At 45.8% G+C, this 17,910-nt stretch overlaps 7 protein-coding genes across 7 annotated transcripts; 3 read left to right on the forward strand and 4 right to left on the reverse strand.

Annotated features, from left to right (window-relative positions):
- Positions 1–2,103: 2,103 nt before the first annotated feature.
- N7483_012111 (uncharacterized protein) lies at positions 2,104–3,546 on the reverse strand (the record flags this gene model as incomplete). Its single annotated transcript, XM_057095538.1, has 3 exons — positions 2,104–2,503; positions 2,580–3,364; positions 3,424–3,546. 3 exons carry the CDS (start codon positions 3,544–3,546, stop codon positions 2,104–2,106), a joined length of 1,308 nt encoding a protein of 435 aa, XP_056941509.1.
- A 1,049-nt stretch (positions 3,547–4,595) lies between these two features.
- N7483_012112 (uncharacterized protein) lies at positions 4,596–5,681 on the forward strand (the record flags this gene model as incomplete). The annotated part of the gene is made up of 2 exons (XM_057095539.1): positions 4,596–4,718; positions 4,773–5,681. The coding sequence occupies 2 exons, from the start codon at positions 4,596–4,598 to the stop codon at positions 5,679–5,681; spliced, it is 1,032 nt and encodes a 343-aa protein (XP_056941510.1).
- A 677-nt stretch (positions 5,682–6,358) lies between these two features.
- N7483_012113 (Zn(II)2Cys6 transcription factor domain-containing protein) lies at positions 6,359–7,957 on the forward strand (the record flags this gene model as incomplete). The annotated part of the gene is made up of 1 exon (XM_057095540.1): positions 6,359–7,957. The coding sequence occupies one exon, from the start codon at positions 6,359–6,361 to the stop codon at positions 7,955–7,957; it is 1,599 nt and encodes a 532-aa protein (XP_056941511.1).
- A 612-nt stretch (positions 7,958–8,569) lies between these two features.
- On the forward strand, positions 8,570–9,171 carry N7483_012114 (MARVEL domain-containing protein; the record flags this gene model as incomplete). Its single annotated transcript, XM_057095541.1, has 2 exons — positions 8,570–8,672; positions 8,738–9,171. 2 exons carry the CDS (start codon positions 8,570–8,572, stop codon positions 9,169–9,171), a joined length of 537 nt encoding a protein of 178 aa, XP_056941512.1.
- Positions 9,172–9,583: 412 nt separating this feature from the next.
- N7483_012115 (uncharacterized protein) lies at positions 9,584–9,806 on the reverse strand (the record flags this gene model as incomplete). The annotated part of the gene is given in 2 exon segments (XM_057095542.1): positions 9,584–9,778; positions 9,789–9,806. 2 exon segments carry the CDS (start codon positions 9,804–9,806, stop codon positions 9,584–9,586), a joined length of 213 nt encoding a protein of 70 aa, XP_056941513.1.
- A 766-nt stretch (positions 9,807–10,572) lies between these two features.
- N7483_012116 (uncharacterized protein) lies at positions 10,573–11,205 on the reverse strand (the record flags this gene model as incomplete). The annotated part of the gene is given in 2 exon segments (XM_057095543.1): positions 10,573–11,096; positions 11,112–11,205. The coding sequence occupies 2 exon segments, from the start codon at positions 11,203–11,205 to the stop codon at positions 10,573–10,575; spliced, it is 618 nt and encodes a 205-aa protein (XP_056941514.1).
- Positions 11,206–15,093: 3,888 nt separating this feature from the next.
- N7483_012117 (putative bZIP transcription factor (MetR)) lies at positions 15,094–16,543 on the reverse strand (the record flags this gene model as incomplete). The annotated part of the gene is made up of 2 exons (XM_057095544.1): positions 15,094–15,704; positions 16,255–16,543. 2 exons carry the CDS (start codon positions 16,541–16,543, stop codon positions 15,094–15,096), a joined length of 900 nt encoding a protein of 299 aa, XP_056941515.1.
- Positions 16,544–17,910: the final 1,367 nt, after the last annotated feature.

The raw sequence follows: 17,910 nt of genomic DNA on the forward strand, positions 1-17,910 counted from the left end.
TAGTGATATTTTGACGGAGAGGACTTGGAGTTACTCACATTCACACCACATAGTCCACAATTCGTGGCAGATGCACTCAAATCAGCGCACTTTCCAGAGCAACATGCAGGTAGTAATCCATTGCACTATTAAAACCGATCTCAGTATGATTATAAACGCCAAGTGGGATAACGTTGGACTTACTGCAGGTGTCGTGCATGATCCACAATGCTGAATGCTCGTTAGATCTGCGCATGTGCCGTTGCAACATGCAGGTTGAGTACCAAGACACTATAAGAATCAGATTTGAGTCTGAAGGTATATATTGTTTCGCTAGTGACACTCACAGGTTGAGCAGAACAACTCCCACACTTGGTAAGTGATGTAGCAAGGTCCGCACAACTTCCAAAACAACAAGCAGGGTTCTGACCGGCACACTACATGGAAAATATCAGTTAGTGCAAATGAACGGTTACTGGGATGTAGAATCTTTCTGACTGTATTATTGCATGAGCCGCAATTTTTCAGGCTTGTTCCGAAATCGGTGCAATTTCCTGAGCAGCAGCCAGGAATTTGTTGCCCTGCGCACTAGATTGCTGTTAGTCGAGAGAGTACATTTTGCTGAGGAAGCATAAGGAGTGGTGTTATTGGAAACTCACTGGCGCATTACAGTTTCCACAGTTGTTTACATCTGATGATGTGTTCACACAATTGAAGTTGCAACATGTTTGATTGGTTGGACACTGAGAATGTCTGTTAGTCCAGATAGCCTCATTTTAGTATGGCTTAGCTTACTGGCTTCCATGGAAAGAAAGGCGCACAGAGAAAGCCAGGATCTTGAGTAGATAATGGCGTGGCTCTAACAGTGGCGACGACAGAGGGTGTGGAATTCAAGGGTTTGGCATCGGTCCATACAACCCCGCTTATTAGAATTCCTATATTCAATTAAGATTAGCCTGGAACTTGAAGACTTTGGGTTCCATCCTATCCTACCGGCTATATGGAAAAGAAACATCATTTTACTGGCCATTTTAATGCCAGGGAGGTGATGATGTGAATAGTCCCAAATTCCTCGAGACGATAGTACACAACTGCTGAAAGCCCGAGGCGCTTTCACGAGGGTCATTCATTTTAAGTGTTGTATAAGTATCCAGTACAGCTGTTTCGCACATGAAAGCCTCGGTTTGTAATAGTGGTGGGTTGGTATCGACGATCTCGTCCCTTATTCGTGTTACCTGGCTGCATCTGTCCGCTGATATACCGGGTCCATCGAGACAGCCCTGAAGGAATACTGTATTCCGTTCCAAGGCAATTTTTCAAATGTCTAGGATTCTGCCTTGGTTCATTCTAGGGAAATGCGCTCCTAGAATGAGCTCTGATAGTGATGATGCAACAGTATCTTGATTTTCGTCCTTTGATGAAGATGTGATACACTGTAGCCTTCGTTGTTGCACATATTCCAAGTCTTATTAGGCGCAGATAAATCACCGCTCACTCTCACTGGAAATGGGGTTGATGAGATCAATGGATGTAAGTTTATTAATCATTCAATATCCAACAAGATATCATACCTTCAAATGTTGTGGCTGACCAAATTGCACCACTGGCAGTTCCAAGATTCTTACCTGAATTCAAGATTACTCAGCCTTGAAGGGTGAGATCCCTGATCTGCAAAGTCAAATCCCTGACTATTACCCGATACGACATTGTCGACAAGCTTAATAGTGCTTGGTTCGAATCAAAGGTCTGTACTACCAGACCGCAGTACTGTAACCAACGGCTGTATGACTTCGGACGACTCAGTAAGCCCTGGAGAGTGACGAGATCGCACGGTATAAAGCAACTCTGTGCGCACCGAGTTTGTCAAATTGAGCATGCTCCTGAAAGCTTCAAGTTGAGACATTTAAATCTCCTGACTCCAGAGGTTCTTCTCGACAGATGGCTGCAGAAGAACATTTGAACTGAAAGAGCTTTTTTTGTGGCAGGCTGTCACATTGGAGACACGTGATTCCCCATCTTTTATATTCCAACAGCGATTGAATCTAATATCTCGGGATATCTCATTATATGAATAGTAGTTCCGAAAATATACACGTGTAATATGCTAAATACATGAGTCGTTAATCATAATGCCCATGGCACCTCGATGTCTAACTCCTCGGCAACTCGTAGTGCGGAAGCAATGCAGCCTTCAAGTAGCACCATTCCATCCCAGCACCAGCTACCGACAAGCCAGATGTTTCCATCTCCATTCCGCCACTGCTTAGAATCCCCAAAATCGCCAGATGTCTTCGGGTCGAAAATCTCCTTTGTGACTTTCCGGCTCAGGGGAGTTCGTAAAGTTCGCGTAAAGAACACAGTGTGTTCGATTTTTGAGGGATCAATAGGAAGAATAGGCGAAGTCGTAATTATTACCGAGGAAAGATGTTCATGCGTAAATTCCGTGGATGAAGAATTCGAGCATAGATGAATTCTTTCTGGCGACGGAAGGCCAGGTTCGGAACGGATCCCCCCCACTAACGACCTGATTGCATTTGGGTAATCGGTCAAAGTCACGATGTACATAAGCGGGTACAGTCGAAGTAGGTATTACAGCCAACGCACTTCGTAAGGGCGGGAAAATTGCACGGACAACGTCCGGTGTGACCGCCATAATAACATGATCGAATAGTTTGGACTCTGTCAAGCCAGTAATATCGTTCTTCCAGGTCAGTTGCACTTTGGCACCGACGTTCTCGACCCTGATTGCAGCTGAGGAATAGTGCACGTTGAGACCCTTGGAAAGTTTATCTTGAACTTTGCTAACGCCACCGATGACAGTGTAATGTGAGTTCCCGAAAGTTTTTGCTTGGTAGTCGACGATGTCTATGGCTGGGAAATCCAGTAGCGCGTTATGAGGGCAGGTTGTCACTGCAGACATGATTGGCAGGTAATAATTCTTCACGAAGTACTGTGGCAAATGAATGCGCGCCGCGTACTGACGAAATGTTTCCGAGGGCCTTGAGCCATTGGCCTCTTTGGGCTTGATGATTATTGAGCAGCTCACAATCCAGAGGTAACAGATTCCCAGATACAGGGCCTCGATAAGCCATGTAAGCCATGTAGAACCTTGAGGCCGTAGCGGGGGAAATTGATGAGTGTGAGATGAATGAATAAAACTGGTATGTATTTTGGGACTCCTGCCAGGCTCTGTTTCATTCTCCACAATCGAAAACGGGAAGATAAATTTCTGCTTGCCATATTCGATCCCAAAATAATCATACATGCGCTTCAAATTATCATAGAAGCCGCTTGCAAACGCGCGCATTGGTAAATCCACGCGTTGTTTATCCCCTGACAAATTTGAGACAGTGAGAGATGCCGAGTCAAGCGACAGAGTTTTTTGCTATAAGAAGGTCAGCATTTGAAGCCGTAAATTCATCCAATGTTGACAGAGTCGCGCACCTTTTCGAAGACTTCTACATCAAACCTCGCGCGTGAGTCGTTTCTTACTATCCAAGCAGTGATCAACCCCGCCATACCAGTGCCAACAATGGCGACTGACTGGCGTGGTTCGACCGATGCCATGACTGTAAGTAAAATTTGAGTTGATCAAAACATAAGAACACGAAGGAGCTGAAGTTGGAGTACTTGAGGGACCGGAAAAAAAAAGGCTTTGTCAGCCAGGGACAACGGAACCTTGGAACCTCCAGACTTTCTATTAAGAGCTGAATCCTCGGTTATCGTTTATCGTTAGGGAACCCCTTTGGACCCCATGTGACTTTACTTAATTTGGGAAACGATTAACTTACATTCCCGTTCCACCAATTAAATAACTGCGATCTGCCCCTCGAATAACCTTGATCAAGTAAATTCTGCGATCGCACATTGGAGTATAGAACTTCAATATAGTAGTAATTTATATGCTATAGTCAGAATATTTACTATGTCATTACATACCTAGATACATACTTGGCATTCATTCCAGCACTTTCTGCAAGATTCTAATTACATAAATCATAATTAATCTCAATTTTATGCATGCCAGTAAACATTGAAATGACGTCAATCTAATATACACAAGGCTACGATAAGTGCGAAGTGCGGAGTTAAAGTGAAAGGAATGAAGCTGAGTTTTAAGTTATGACATACGCGAAGTATAGTCAAAATCCATCGATTAATGTAATGCGAGTCATGTTCCTGCACAATTGAATCTACCCCCGGGGCTGTACCCCCGTTCTCCAACACTAACAGTGTCCATCACCCAATAGATAAGAGCCACGCCTTCGTTTGCTTGTGCAACACCCTTATTTACACTCGCAGTTCTTTTCTTTTTCTTTTTTTGTTTGTGTCACCATAAAGGGTCTTCGCACATAAGCACTAACTGACACTGGTGAAAAGTGTGAAAAGTGCGATACTAGGATCCCGCTAAATCCCGATCACACAAAGCTGAGGCTTGGCGCTTCCCCTGTCCAATCGGTCCGAGGAGTCCGAGGAGTCGGAGTCAGGAACGTCAAGTTAAACAACGTTTACTAAACCAGTAAACTGTTTGCATATCACCATCAATCGCATGAGTACCTCGGGGATACCTCTGGGGCTATTTTTGGAAAGGAATCTCTCCAAGATAATAGTCAAACATGCTGGGGTTCATCCAACGACTCTTCAAAAAACCTCGCGTTGAGCTGTACGGGTTAGATCATGCTGTGCTCAATATTGAGCTCCCACCACAAACTATGTGGATGAATATGGGATACTGGGAGGTAGGTCCTCTTCCATTATTGTTAACCTTGACAAATCTTACTAACTTGGTTCAGTCTACAACTCATTTCCCTGATGCCTGTCGAGCTTTGTTAGATCGCGTCTTATCCAAAGCTGATCTCTTGAAAGATCAAGATAAAAGGCAATCTATCAGGTTGCTTGATGTCGGATGTGGATGTGGTGATCAGTCACTTCATCTGATTTCACTCCGAAGAAATGACTTCACAGAAAATAAATCGGGAAGAGGAGAAGCATCAGGCTTTCAAGCTTCCTCTGACGTAGCACCGTCTCTCCGTTTTCAGCAGCCTTCTTCATTGATCAACACATATATAGGTATCACGCTTGAACCCAGTCAAGCAGCACTGGCCAAATCTCGGGCCCAGGATAACGGGGCCGCAGGGAATGCACCTGCAGATTCATCAGTAGAAATTTTCTGTGCTGATGCTGCCAATCCGTCAAGCTGGTCAGGGAACTTGCAGAACTCAATTGAGAAATTAGCTGCTACTTCCATAACCACTGAATCAGCGACATGGCTCCTGGCTCTCGATACAATCTACCACTTTCGCCCATCTCGTCTTCCTCTTCTTCAGTTTGCATGCCACAACCTCAATGCTTCATACATGGCATTTGATCTGATCCTCGCGGATAATATATCCTGGTATCATTCTTTCCTTCTACGGATCATTTGCTGGTTCCTGGGAGCTCCATTTGGGAATATCGTTACCAAGGACGAGTATGTGCGTCTTCTGGTTCGTGCTGGATATGAACCTGGGCAAATTGAGATGGAGGATATCTCGCAACATGTTTTCGGTGACCTGGCGGCATTCCTGGGGAGAAGAGTTCAAGAAGCAACACCGTTTGGGTTGACGATGGGAAAGTATCGGGGAGCTAGGAAGGTTTTCGATTGGTGGGCACGGACTGGTATTATGAGAGGTTATGTGGTTGTTGCGAGGAAATCTCAATAATCATGACTTCAGTTCCAGGTCCAAATTTGATAAATTTTTGTTAACATCCATGACTATACATATAGTATGTGTTAGTGCCCGGTGGTATGGCTGGCTCGACCTGCATACTATTGACAACTTGAAGTGTGCTATCTGCTAGGAGAGCGTCCACCACAGACAGTAAAGATCATGATATTTGCACCGAGTATATGATTACCGTTAGCTTGAAACCGTGTTCCTCTCGGCAATTAGCAGCAAAGAATTGGAACAAAGTATGTTATGCTCAGGTATGATCTGATTTGTACTATGCAGTGTGTCGAGGAAGCTGGCAGAATCAGGCGGTGGACACTTGAACTTTGGGCTGTGCTGTGAGGAGGGGGATAATCCTCTTCTTTCAAATGTTCTTTAGAATGGCTAATAACACAGCGCTGGAGCCAACATCTATGCTAAATCAGCTGCTAGTAGGCAGTCGGACTAGCCAATTACACTCATAGTACTTGTCCCGAACCTGACTTTGGGATGTTGACAAAACTTGCTGCCTAATGTTGTTTTACATTCTGTAGCTCTCATAATTCGGCCATTTTCTATATTCTGCTTGCCATCTCCTTACTTTCTTTTGAGGTCTTTGACTTCAAGTCATCCATTCTGGCGGGTCCCTGGCCAAAATATCTGCCTTTTGTTATATACAATCATCTATCATGACCCCTAGGCTGGATCTTGCGCCGAGGAGAACCCGAGAAAGCACGTCCAAAGTTCGAACTGGATGCAGCACTTGCAAAGCTCGCCGAGTTAAATGTGATGAACTGAAACCCATATGTCAACGCTGTGCCATTGGAGGTCGAAAATGCGAGTACAATACCGCACGTACAGCACCACGTCGAACGGTGTTCACGGTATATCTGCCTCCTACCCAAAGTCAACCAGTATTCTTCGTAAACTACGGGGGCCTTGATTTCTTCCACCAGAGTATTGCTTCGAAGCTGGACGGACAGTTCGACTCGCAATTCTGGAGCAAACTTGTACTGCAACTATCACACTCGGAACCCTCAATTCGACATGCTGTATCAGCCATTAGCGTCATTTATAGAGACGTCGATTCATCTTTACTGCATCCAGCAGGCTATGTTAATGCCAACCCTGAGGCTCAACAGGAGTGGAATACAGCAGTGAAAAGTCTATCAGCTCGAATAGAAACGCATCCAAACTCGATCTTGGTGCCTTTGGTGTGCTGCCTTCTGTTCACGTGTATCGAGTTTCTCAGAGGCAATGGTGAATCTTCTCTGCTTCACGTTCAGAGTGGATTCAAAATTTTAGCCGCACTCCATCGCAAGGACCATCAAGCCCCGGGCTCAGGGTCTAGTATATCGACCAACGATCATAAAACCATCGAAGATCACATCATTCCGATTTTCTCACGTCTGAATGTACTCTGTTCTCTAGCTGGCATAATTATCCCACCCGTATACGCTTCTACAGCTAACTCAAGAGAAGACTTTCCTCATGAAGACCTTGGTGATTCTAGGCAACGACTTGTTGAAGACTTGGATCTATGCATTCGATTCATTCACGACGCCATTCTCAAGGCAGATATGTTCCAAATCAACGTCGACGATCTCATTGAACAGGCAAAACTCCAAGCAAGGCTAGAAGTATGGCGCAACCAACTAGACGAACTTCTTGAACGAAAGCAGGCTGCTGGCAACATGGCAAAACAGGATGCGCTCAATATACTGTTGGTACATTATAAAATCATTTACATCTGGATACGAGTCTGCACCACAGCTGGAGAAATGGCGACAGACTCTTACCATGTCGACTTTGAGGAGCTTGTGCATTACGCGGAACAGATCGCCAAGCCGGGCATGGGAATGGAAACACCACAATCCCTGTCTTTTGACATGCAAATCCTGGGGCCTCTGTACTTTACTGCGCTGAAATGCCGGCATCCTGCAATAAGAAGACGCGCGTTAGAAATGCTTCAATTAGCACCTCGGCGTGAAGGGCTCTGGAACGCACATTACGCCTACGTAACTGCCAAACGAGTAATCCAGCTGGAAGAAAGGGACCTCAATGGACATGAACTGCCAAATGAGACTTCGAGGGTTCGTGGTCTCCCTCTGCCCGATGATGAAGCACGGATCTACAGTCTGGGCGAGATGTCTTTTGAGTATCGGAAGTTTGATCACAACGTCATACCTAGTCCGACTTGCCCGGGGATTCTTGAAGCTGTTTTCCAGACAAAGCCGTGGGGAGAGTGGGGAGAGCCGCAGACAATCACGGAGTACATCAAGCTATGATGAAGTGGGTATGTGTTCAAACTGGTGGACATTCGATATAGAGTAGAAAGTGGTATGTATGACATGGCTCCAGCATTCTCCCAGCTCGGGGTCCAGTGGTCAATATAGTGACTAGAAACGCCGTATGGCTGATCGGGCTATGTAATGCATAGATATCGGATTGATAGCGAGCAAAAATAGAGAAAAAAAAGATTAGAGCCTTGGACTATAATGCTTACACAGCCGATTTGATGTATTAAGGAATCTATCACCATGTATGTAACGTTACATATTAATATTACACCTCAGTGCTGAAAAGGACGGGGGTTTATGTATTTGCCCTGACTCTCAAGTCGATCAAAGCGGGGTGGAGTGGAGTGGGGCGGAGTTCTAATATAGTGGAGAAGCCGCCTACGTGGGGTGTTTTGATTGGTGAGTGGCAGCTCGTAGCCGCCTAACCCAAAATGATCTCGTAAATGTCTAACCAGAAAAGGAAGTACGTAGGCGATCAGCTCCGAGATCCTAGACTTCGACAACTTGAAGTATTTATTCTTCGCCGCATGTCTCGGTTGTTCATTTATTCCCTTCACTGCCTAGAGAGACACTTCATTCACTAGAACGATGCACACCATCATGACCACAAAGACTGAGACGAACAGAATGTTTGACTTAACGTTCGCGGCGCGAGCGCTACAGCTCACCTTCGCCATCATAGTCATGGGAATAGATGGCTATGGTAAGGAGATTCCGGGTATCCCCTTCCATCCATTGACAAAATTGAATTCTGACCCTATCACATAGCAATTCACATATATCGCGGCCACACCGTCTACGAACAATTCGAGTACGGCAACTTCTACGCTTACATGGGCGTCCCTGATGCGTGGGGCTTCTTAATTTTCTGTGCTGGGTGGACATTTCTGGATGTCATTTTTGCTCTCATTGCTGGAATCAGATTCGGGCATTCTAAATTGATTGGTTATATTTGTCTCGTGACTGAAGCTGTAGCTCTTCTCTCTTGGCTTGCTGGTTTCATTGCCGTGGCTATTAACATAGAGAGCAATGAATGTCCCACAGAAGAGAACGGATGTGGGCTGCTTAAGGCGGCGACAGTATTTGGGGCGCTGGAGTGGCTGCTATTCATGGTTACCACAATGCCCACTATCAAGTTTGTCTTTAAGAGCACTCGCAAAGGGTCTTCTGAGCCTGAAGTCAGCTCCGCTGTACCTGTTTGATCAAGAGCACAGGACCCATGTGGCATCAAAGCCATCAGTTCTACGAGCTATCTCATGTGAACCTTTGGCCTTGATCAATATCTTTATTCAATAGATGCCTCAAGAAACAGACTTTTTCGCACCCAGTCTGGGCTGTTCCGTGAAGCCTGAGCAATCCATCACAACCATATTTTTCGTGAAGCTTGACAAAAGAAAGTATCACAGGAATGAGAAAATTTACATACTTCATGTGGATGAGCCTTCAAATGTTTCAAATGTTTCGGTGAAATTATGCTTATGTACAGCTTATTCTTCAATATTCTCCTTCTTGGCGTCATCGTCAAGTTTTTGCCTTATCATTTCTTCCTTCTCTTCAGCCGTAAGAGAACCCCGATGATATAAGTGCTGTAAGTCTTCTCTGCGCACTCCATTATTATAAAAAGGTGAATTGCGCATCGTAAAAGAATGGTAGTGGTCCTTTATCAACATCGCTTAAGCGCATGAATGTGTCAACGACGAACGAATCCATATGGATATTCCGACACATAACGTATGCATCCTTTGTCTTGGAAATCTGATAGATTGCTCGCTTGATACTATAGCTCTCTCGTATCCTATCCCAAAGCTCCTTGTCACACCCATCGAAAAAAGGTCATAGCAGATATACAGTCTCTAAAGCATTTCGACGATATTGAGCCGTATGCTAAAGCCAGTATTTGGCTCGATCCCAACTTTTTGTATCAGCACAGTGCTTAATTGTTCAGCAAGTGATTCGGCCCATGAAATAACGACTGCTGAGGCTCGTGATTTATCGGGTGCCCAATCTGCCTTGATAACGCATCGCAAGGTGAGGTCCTTTTTTAGTGCTGCGCCGATCTCAGGGCCGAGTTGGAGCTGTATGGTCTCTTGGTCCATAGGACAGATCATGATTCATATGTAAGGCTTTCTAGCCTGGCCAAACTGGGTTAGTTCACTTCCAGCACATGTGCATCATGCGGGGTATGTATACATCCAAAATGTACCTATGGTAGGTACCTTCGCCATCTTACATATGCAGATTCAAGTTAGAAACTGCGAATGATATTACTGACATCTGGAAATTCCGAGTTTCAATGGAAATAATTTTACTAAATGAATCTGCTGGTCAGATTTACCCATGTATATTAGGACTAGTTCACTGCGCCCTCCACCACTCTAGAATGGTTTCATCAATTCAAATATCCTAGGTACGAATACCTTTGAGAGGACATATCTGGTAGAGAAAACGCTGCCTTGGGTGGAAATATTTAGATGTCACTTCAGGTTTAACCGCTGCACCTTTCTTATGGACTGCCGCCCTACAAGTTCTGGGTCTCATCATCTTGTCCAGTTTCAACCGGCATGTCCTCAACATCCGGCCCTTCTGAGTGTGTTCTGTCCTTACTACTTGAGTCCTCCTTCTCTGACAGTACGTCGAACCCCCGAGATCTCTTCATTCCTCGGTGAACCGGCCACTTCTCTACGACGTTCGGTGGGTTTCCTCCAGTCATAAGGGAGCAGTAAATGCTGCAGGCCCTCTCTACGTGTCCCATCAACGTAAAGTGGCGGATTCCTTAAATCAGAAAAGAAAGGCCGGGGTCCTTTGTCCCAATTACTGAATCCGATATACTCATCGGTCACCTCCGCATCCGCTTTTGGATTTCGAAACACGAAGCAGGATGTTCCCCTCTGAGCGATTTGATAAACTGGCCGCTTCAGATCAAAGTTGTTGTGGATATTACTCCGGAGCTCCTTGTCACACTCATTGAGAAAAAGGTCAAGACTGATCAGAAGTGTGCGAGTTTGAAACATTTGGATCATATTCAGCTCTACACTGAAACCGGAAGTCTGTTGTTCAACGTTTTGCAAGATGCCGGCACTGAGTGTTTCAGCAAGGGACTGTGCCCAAGCGATAACAATTGCGGAGGCTCAAGATTTATCACGTTCGTACTTGGTCTTGATAAGGCACCATAAGGTGAGGTCCGCCTTCAAAGCTTCCTTTGTCTGACCATCGACTTGGGCGTCAAAATTCGTCATGACAGTGGTAGTGGAGGTGAGTACGTTCTAATATCACTCAGATGAATCATTAGATGGTTGAATGCGCGGGTGAGACATGTAATGGATTGCAAAGGTACCAGACACATGCCAGTGGGGGAACGCGTGGTCGTTGAATGCCAACTGAGCAGTCAGCCTAATACGTCACGTGCAAGGCTCTCCACACCAGTGCCCCACAGGGCCCACTAATACATTGTCTGGGGAAACTTGGAACCCAAGCTGTATAATACATACTAGTAGATTTCAAGTTCTGCCCGTGGGTGGGAGAGAAGACTCATGAAGGACCTCCAAGTTTGAACAAAACGATTGAATATGTATGAAATTCAAGGTCCCACACTACCTACTAGTATGAAAGACATAGCTGGCAACCATGGATGGTATCACTTACTACAGTACTATGCACTACCAAAGCACCCGAGAGATTTCTGTGTACAGTTAAAAATTCAAAGAAAAGGAACCTTGCACATGTGAAATGGTGGAATTAAAATGCAGATAAAGCACGCGAGTAGGTACATATCCGAGTTATCAAAGAGAAACTGAGAACCTGAACAGTTGACCAACCTTACATAGAAGCCTTCAAGTTCAAACCTTGGAATTTCAAGTTGTCTCAAGCTACTACTGGTATGATCATGCCCGTGACTCTCATAGACATCTCCAGGGCTGATAGACATCTCCAGTGCTGGATGAATATGTATTGAAAGAAATATTGAAATACAACTTGAACTCAGATAAATAATAGGTCGCATGCCTGACATCCATTCCAATCTCTTGACATTAAATCTCCATATTCAGCCTAGCAGCTTCAGGCAATTCCCATCTATCTAGCAAGAAAAATTCACCCAGAGGCAATATTCAATGTTGGCACCCCGCGTCTGAAATATTATAAAAGTAAGTCTCAAATCCCTGGGTACTAGTGGGATTCATATAACCTTTACCTGTTCTGGCATCAATTTCCCCAGGAAATATTGACAGGGCCTTATGGAGAGGAGGGGGAGCTGTAGCTGGGGTTGATTCTCGAACAATAGTCGCAATGGATAGGACTGGTCCTTCGTACGGAGTTGGTTAGAGTTCGAGAGTGTATCACACCCTTACACTGGGGCTGCGCTTCCCGCGTCGTCCCCATGAAGCAATTCCGGCGAGGGCAGAAAGCTCAACGTAAAGGCACATGATTGCTTCTGTTGGAGCCACGAAGGAAGTGTTTGAAAAATAGGAATGAAAAAAGATCACAGGCTAGTTGAATCTTTATCTTGTTGAGTCTGAATACAAAGCTGTTTTCGAGAAATAGACATGACTCTTATATAGAGCAGCGAGCGTTGTCTATACGCTTCCCCTAAACAACGCCTTTACCTATAGTCTTGCCCAAGGCGGATTGAGGGTGTATCATCAGACCAAACAATAGGTGGAAATATAGGAGCAGAGGCTCAATATGCATAGCAGCGTCGGCTGAAGCCCGTTTTCTCTTCCCAGATGAGCATCGCCGTTTCCAGTCGTCTGGTCGAGGCGCATTTCTTGGTCAAAGGATAAGTTTTTGGTCAGTTGATGGCTCTGTTGCCTGGATCTGGGCCGCAAAATTGATTAAATCTCATATCCCATTGCATCTCTATGCATGGGCCTCTCGTCCGTTGTCATTGAAGACGTATTTTGACGGCCTATGATTGACGCGGGTGATGGTGAGGCTTGTTGAATGCTGGCTAGCCCAGAAAGCTCTCTCAGTGGCACTGACTGAGCCTCTAATCTCCATCCAGTGAACACAGGCATGCCCCAGCATGTGGTTCAAAGTGCATTTCCGGGCCAAACAATTGGTGGAAATGATGAGCTTGTGGCTGCGATGCCTAAAGTTGCGAAATAGGGCTGCCGCAACTTCTTGTCGTTCGCCCTCTTGAAAAACAGACCCCTCATTTGCTATGATCAATATTTTGTACTCATGCCAGCCAAAATATTGGGTGAGGTCGCTGAGATTGCTTGGTGGCGCCTAGTTTTGTGCAGTAGCGCTGATCTATACCACAGCGGCTAGAGCCCCTTAAATCACATCTTCGAATTTCAAGTTAGAACACCACTCCAATAAATCCCCAAATATTAAGGAGAATCAATAGAGGGCCTCAAAAAAGTGGCTCTCATGGAGCAGTGTTATCGTAATGAGAATATCATCCAGTCGAATATTTTAAATATGGGGGGCCGCGCAGCCCTAAATGATTGAGCTAGGAGAGCAATATCGATCTCACAGGCCAAACCGAGTTTGCCCGCGAATCAGCCTTGCGGATAGCCTACTAGTAGATACTGGTCTTGTCAATTTTGAGTCATTTCACTCCATTTTACAACTCACCGCAGACATCTGGAAGCTTGAAGTCCCAAGGGTCCTCCGAGCCAGTGCCACGGGTGTACGTGGCTCTCATGCGTATGATGAAAATTATGAAAAGCAAGGTTAGTATAGACTTTGGCCTATCTTTAACTTTTTCTGGTTTCTTCTGCTAAGGATCACTACCAGGCTATCATCGCCGAAATTTACGCATCGACGCCTGCGACGAGGACTCATGAAGTACTGCTGGGATTGGAGGAGACAAAAACCTCGGGACAAAAAGAAAAAGCTGCAAATTGACAGAAAATGAGATTCAAACCAGGTGCCAAGGCTGGGAAGAGGAACTAATGCACTATCTTTACTTCAAGTTAGAAGTTTCTTCTAGCGTTTACCAGGAACAATCAAATGATATTAGGTGGACGCGCTTATTGACCAAGGATTATGACTGATAATAGCCAAGCCATTAAGGTATCACTAAGTTAGATCGGAATGGGAAATCTGGAATCTCAAAATAAAACGCCAGAAGCTGGAATTGAACCGGGGACTTTCAAATCTGATGGGGAAATTGAAATTGGGTGCGCATCGAGGTGCGAGGTGAGATTCTGCGAATACCCTCACTTGATACATCCATCACCACACCATCATCCCTGATATCTCGCTCAATCCTGGTTATTTTCCATTTCTGAAAAAAGGGATAACAAGAGCGAGCCTGAAAGTATTTTGTATAAAAATATCAAAAATTTTGAAAAAAAAAAAGAATTGCCCGCGGCCGAAGCCGCTACCCTGCCCACCCGCCGGTCACGCTCAACCACCAGCCAGGACCCAGACTATCTTGGCCAATGCCTCTGTCCTCGCATCGAGTCAGAGACCGCTGACCGTTAGGCCAGTTGGGCTGAGTTGTTAATTTTCTCCCCCAACTATTTATGAGGGAGCCTTAACTGTACTACTCTATCATTAGCCTTCGCATCACAGATATCATAATATCTAAATCTACTATTTTGTATCCACCTACCTAGTACCAAAATACTTGAGACTGTGGCCTGCTCCATCAATTTCATTGGTCATCCATGATATTGAGATTGGATTCCCTAGCTCTTCCATTAGTTGAGCCACTATACAGATCGTTCAGCTACCGGTTCAAACTATGATGAATGTCACTCATCTCCAGTATTTTGGTGATGTACGAGGCAAGGTTTTTAAAGAGACGGTCAATATGATAAATGTACATTACTCATGATTTCAGTGTTCAGTAGAACCTTGGAATCTGTATGCAGTTTGATATTTTGTAACATTGAAAGAGTAAAGTGCGTCTAGAAGAAAATTGCACTGAGAATAATCATCACTCATGGTCTTCTGCCGCCCCGAGGTAGCCCCCAACCTGCTAAAGAGAAGATAAATTCCAAATCGCTGAAAACTATAAACAAGAAAGAAAAGGGAGATGTCAAAAGAACATCTCAAAGCAGAAGGGGAGAATAGCAGTACTTAAAACCAGACCGCGAGCGACAAATTTATCCTTTGCGTATTCTGTTGGCGTTTTGGATTTTGCTATTTTTTTATTTTTTTTTTCTACTGCTTTAGACAGTAGTTCCAACACCGTGCTTAGCAGTGGAAGGTTTTGAGGGAGCCTCATTGCGAGATGCCAGGAAGCTTTGGAACATGTCTGAAATGGCCTTCTCGGATTGCTCGTCGCGCTCCTCGGTGCCGTTCTTCTCCATGATCAATCCACGCAGCCAGTGGTTCTCCAACTCAAGCTGGGAGACACGAGCCTCGAGGGCATCGTTCTTGTCGTTGGTATCCTTAACAGTACGCTCGAGAGCTTGCTCACGCATCTTCTTCTTCACACGGAAACGGGCACTGGCAGCTGTGTTCCGGCGGCGCTTATCCTCTTCAGCAACGAAACGGGCGGCCTCCTCCGGGTGAGGCTGGGGTTCCTTTTGGGTGTTCTTGCGCTTAGGCGCAGCAGGAGCCGGGACCTGGGCTGGGGCAGCGGGAAGGACATTTTGAGCCGGAGCCGGAGCGACGTTCAGTGGTGCGTTAAAGGGCGCAGCGGGAGCGGCCGCGGCCGGGGCCACAGGCGCGTTAGGAACAGATGGCACGGCGGAGAATGGCGCATTTTGAATGTGCACCTGGGGCGCATTCACACCACTCAGATCGGTCTGGAAATCGGTGATATTGATGCTTCCTTCTGTATCTCTCGGTTAGCATACAAACATGACACATACAAATCGCAAATAAGTCCGATTCTCGGTGACTCGATGTGTTTGGACAACAATTCATCGCAGGGCTTTCATCCATCACGTGGTATGGCGTAATTGCGGAGAAGACTCGCGTCTGATACAGCCAATTGCCCAAAGACAGATCGGCCATCGCCGAACGCTGTTCACGCGCCACCGGAGAGGTACCGGAGAAGATGACCTGCAGGTCCTTCCGGGAAACTTTTGCCAGGGTCCAATCCGCTACACGAGTCATGGGTCCATTGCACGTTCCCTAAGGCGCGATATAAGGCCAAGTACACGTGCGACCAACCCCGTGCAGCGCGTGGCTGCCATGAACCAATCATGCAATTTTTGATTCTGCATGAATCAAAAGATGCATGTATGGCCCCATTAATACATCAACCGCGGATAGCGGTGGTGTAATTCAGGGGAATGGATACAGCATGCGATCCAACATTCATATGCGTCCAACCACCATCGAGACAACCAATCGATACCTAAAATCAAACTTCGACTTACCATTCAGGAAGTCCAAAAACTTCATATCTCCAGACTGCGGAGAGTGGTCGGAGACCTCGCCCTGTGTGTGCTTCTCGTCCACGGCATCGAATGAGGGTAGGTCCAGGCTGCCGAAGTTGTCGAAGTCGAAAAACTCGGTGTTGGTGAACATAGCCAATTCATCGTCGAGGTCGAATGCGCCCTGCTGCTGCTGCTGCTGCAGGGCCTGGTCGTAGGCCGACGGGATGGCGTTCAAGTCATCGAGATATTGGGAAAAGTTGGGGGCGCGACGCCCATTGTAACCGGCCATGATGAATCGGTTGTCAGGTATTCAGCTGAGTAAAATAACCAGACGATATATCCACGGATTGATCGAATGTCTTGATCCGTTTGAACGAAGACTCGTGTTCGCGCTACGGTCGGAACGGACGTGACTCGGGCTCGCCGGATGCGGCTCAGTCGGGAATGAATTCGGGGTTCACCAAAGGGTTGGTGTCGTTTCTTTTTTTTCGATGTAGATGCGCTTTCTGAAATCCACTCTTCGAAGTGGAGGTGAGATGTTTAAGGGATCAAGTAAGTCGAGGGTTCAGAGTCACTCTCGGGGCCGTGGGTTTTTTCGGTTCTTTGAGTTTTAAGAGTGGGGAAGAGGGGGTGATGATTAATCCCTATTTCGCCTCCTTCACTTTCCCAAGTTCTAATCTCAAGTACTTTACTTTGTTACTTCATTATTTATGATCCTTTGACATTTACTTTAAAATTCACTATTCATGGTTCTCTCAATTCATCATTGATCATATTCCCCTTTGATTCTACTCTTCACTCTTTATTTCTTGTCCTGATGGCAAGGACACGAATCCACACTCCGATCATCGGAGACGACTCCACCGGTCCACTATGAATCCACTTCCGGGCCACTGCCCCAAATGGGGTTTAGAAATGAGGGTGAGCCCTCACACAGATCAAATGGAGAATGAATTACATTATTGCCTCGTTCTCTCCCTTACTCCGCACATGTAGAGTTGACGTTTTACGAGGCAATATGAGGCAATTGACCGGGACTGGAATTCCAGCGATAAACGCGGCTTTGATCAAATCTTAAAAAGACAAGATGGACAGGGATCTGACTCCGGCACCGGTGATTGGCAAGCATGAAACCCCATCATTTGTAAGCCACTGTACTAACCTTGGAAACTCTGGATCGGGTGAAGTCACATTGTTCTCATCCTGGTTTTCCCGAGATCTTTCCGAGCAATTATTAATCAAGGCTGCTAACATCGAGGGTTTGGTCTAACCAAGTTACACTGTGGTCTTTGGTGGGACGAACACCTTGGACAGGGTTCTTGAGCATGGCTGGTGCACCTTGCAGGGAAGAGCTGCACAACATGCTGCTCTTAAAATGCACGGACTTCGCAACGGCCCGACTACTTAGCGCGGCCACTGGGATCCAGTTTCGCTGGACACTATTAAGGATGAGTTGATTATTACAGCTTCACCCTGAGAACCATTGAAGAGGGTTCGCAATCATCCTAGTGCTAACTCAGTCCAGACGATTCAATCAATCCCAATGTTGGATCCATAGGAAGAGGTTGGGGCGGCCTTCCAAGGTTCGACAATTGATCACCTAATCATGTCTCGGGCAGCGAGCCCAAAACCTTGATCGACTAACAGTCCATGTTC

This window comes from Penicillium malachiteum (assembly GCF_028827825.1).
Source record: "Penicillium malachiteum strain IBT 17515 chromosome Unknown utg000005l:1.0-9002435.0:326005.0-9005861.0, whole genome shotgun sequence".
NCBI classification, from domain to species: domain Eukaryota; kingdom Fungi; phylum Ascomycota; class Eurotiomycetes; order Eurotiales; family Aspergillaceae; genus Penicillium; species Penicillium malachiteum.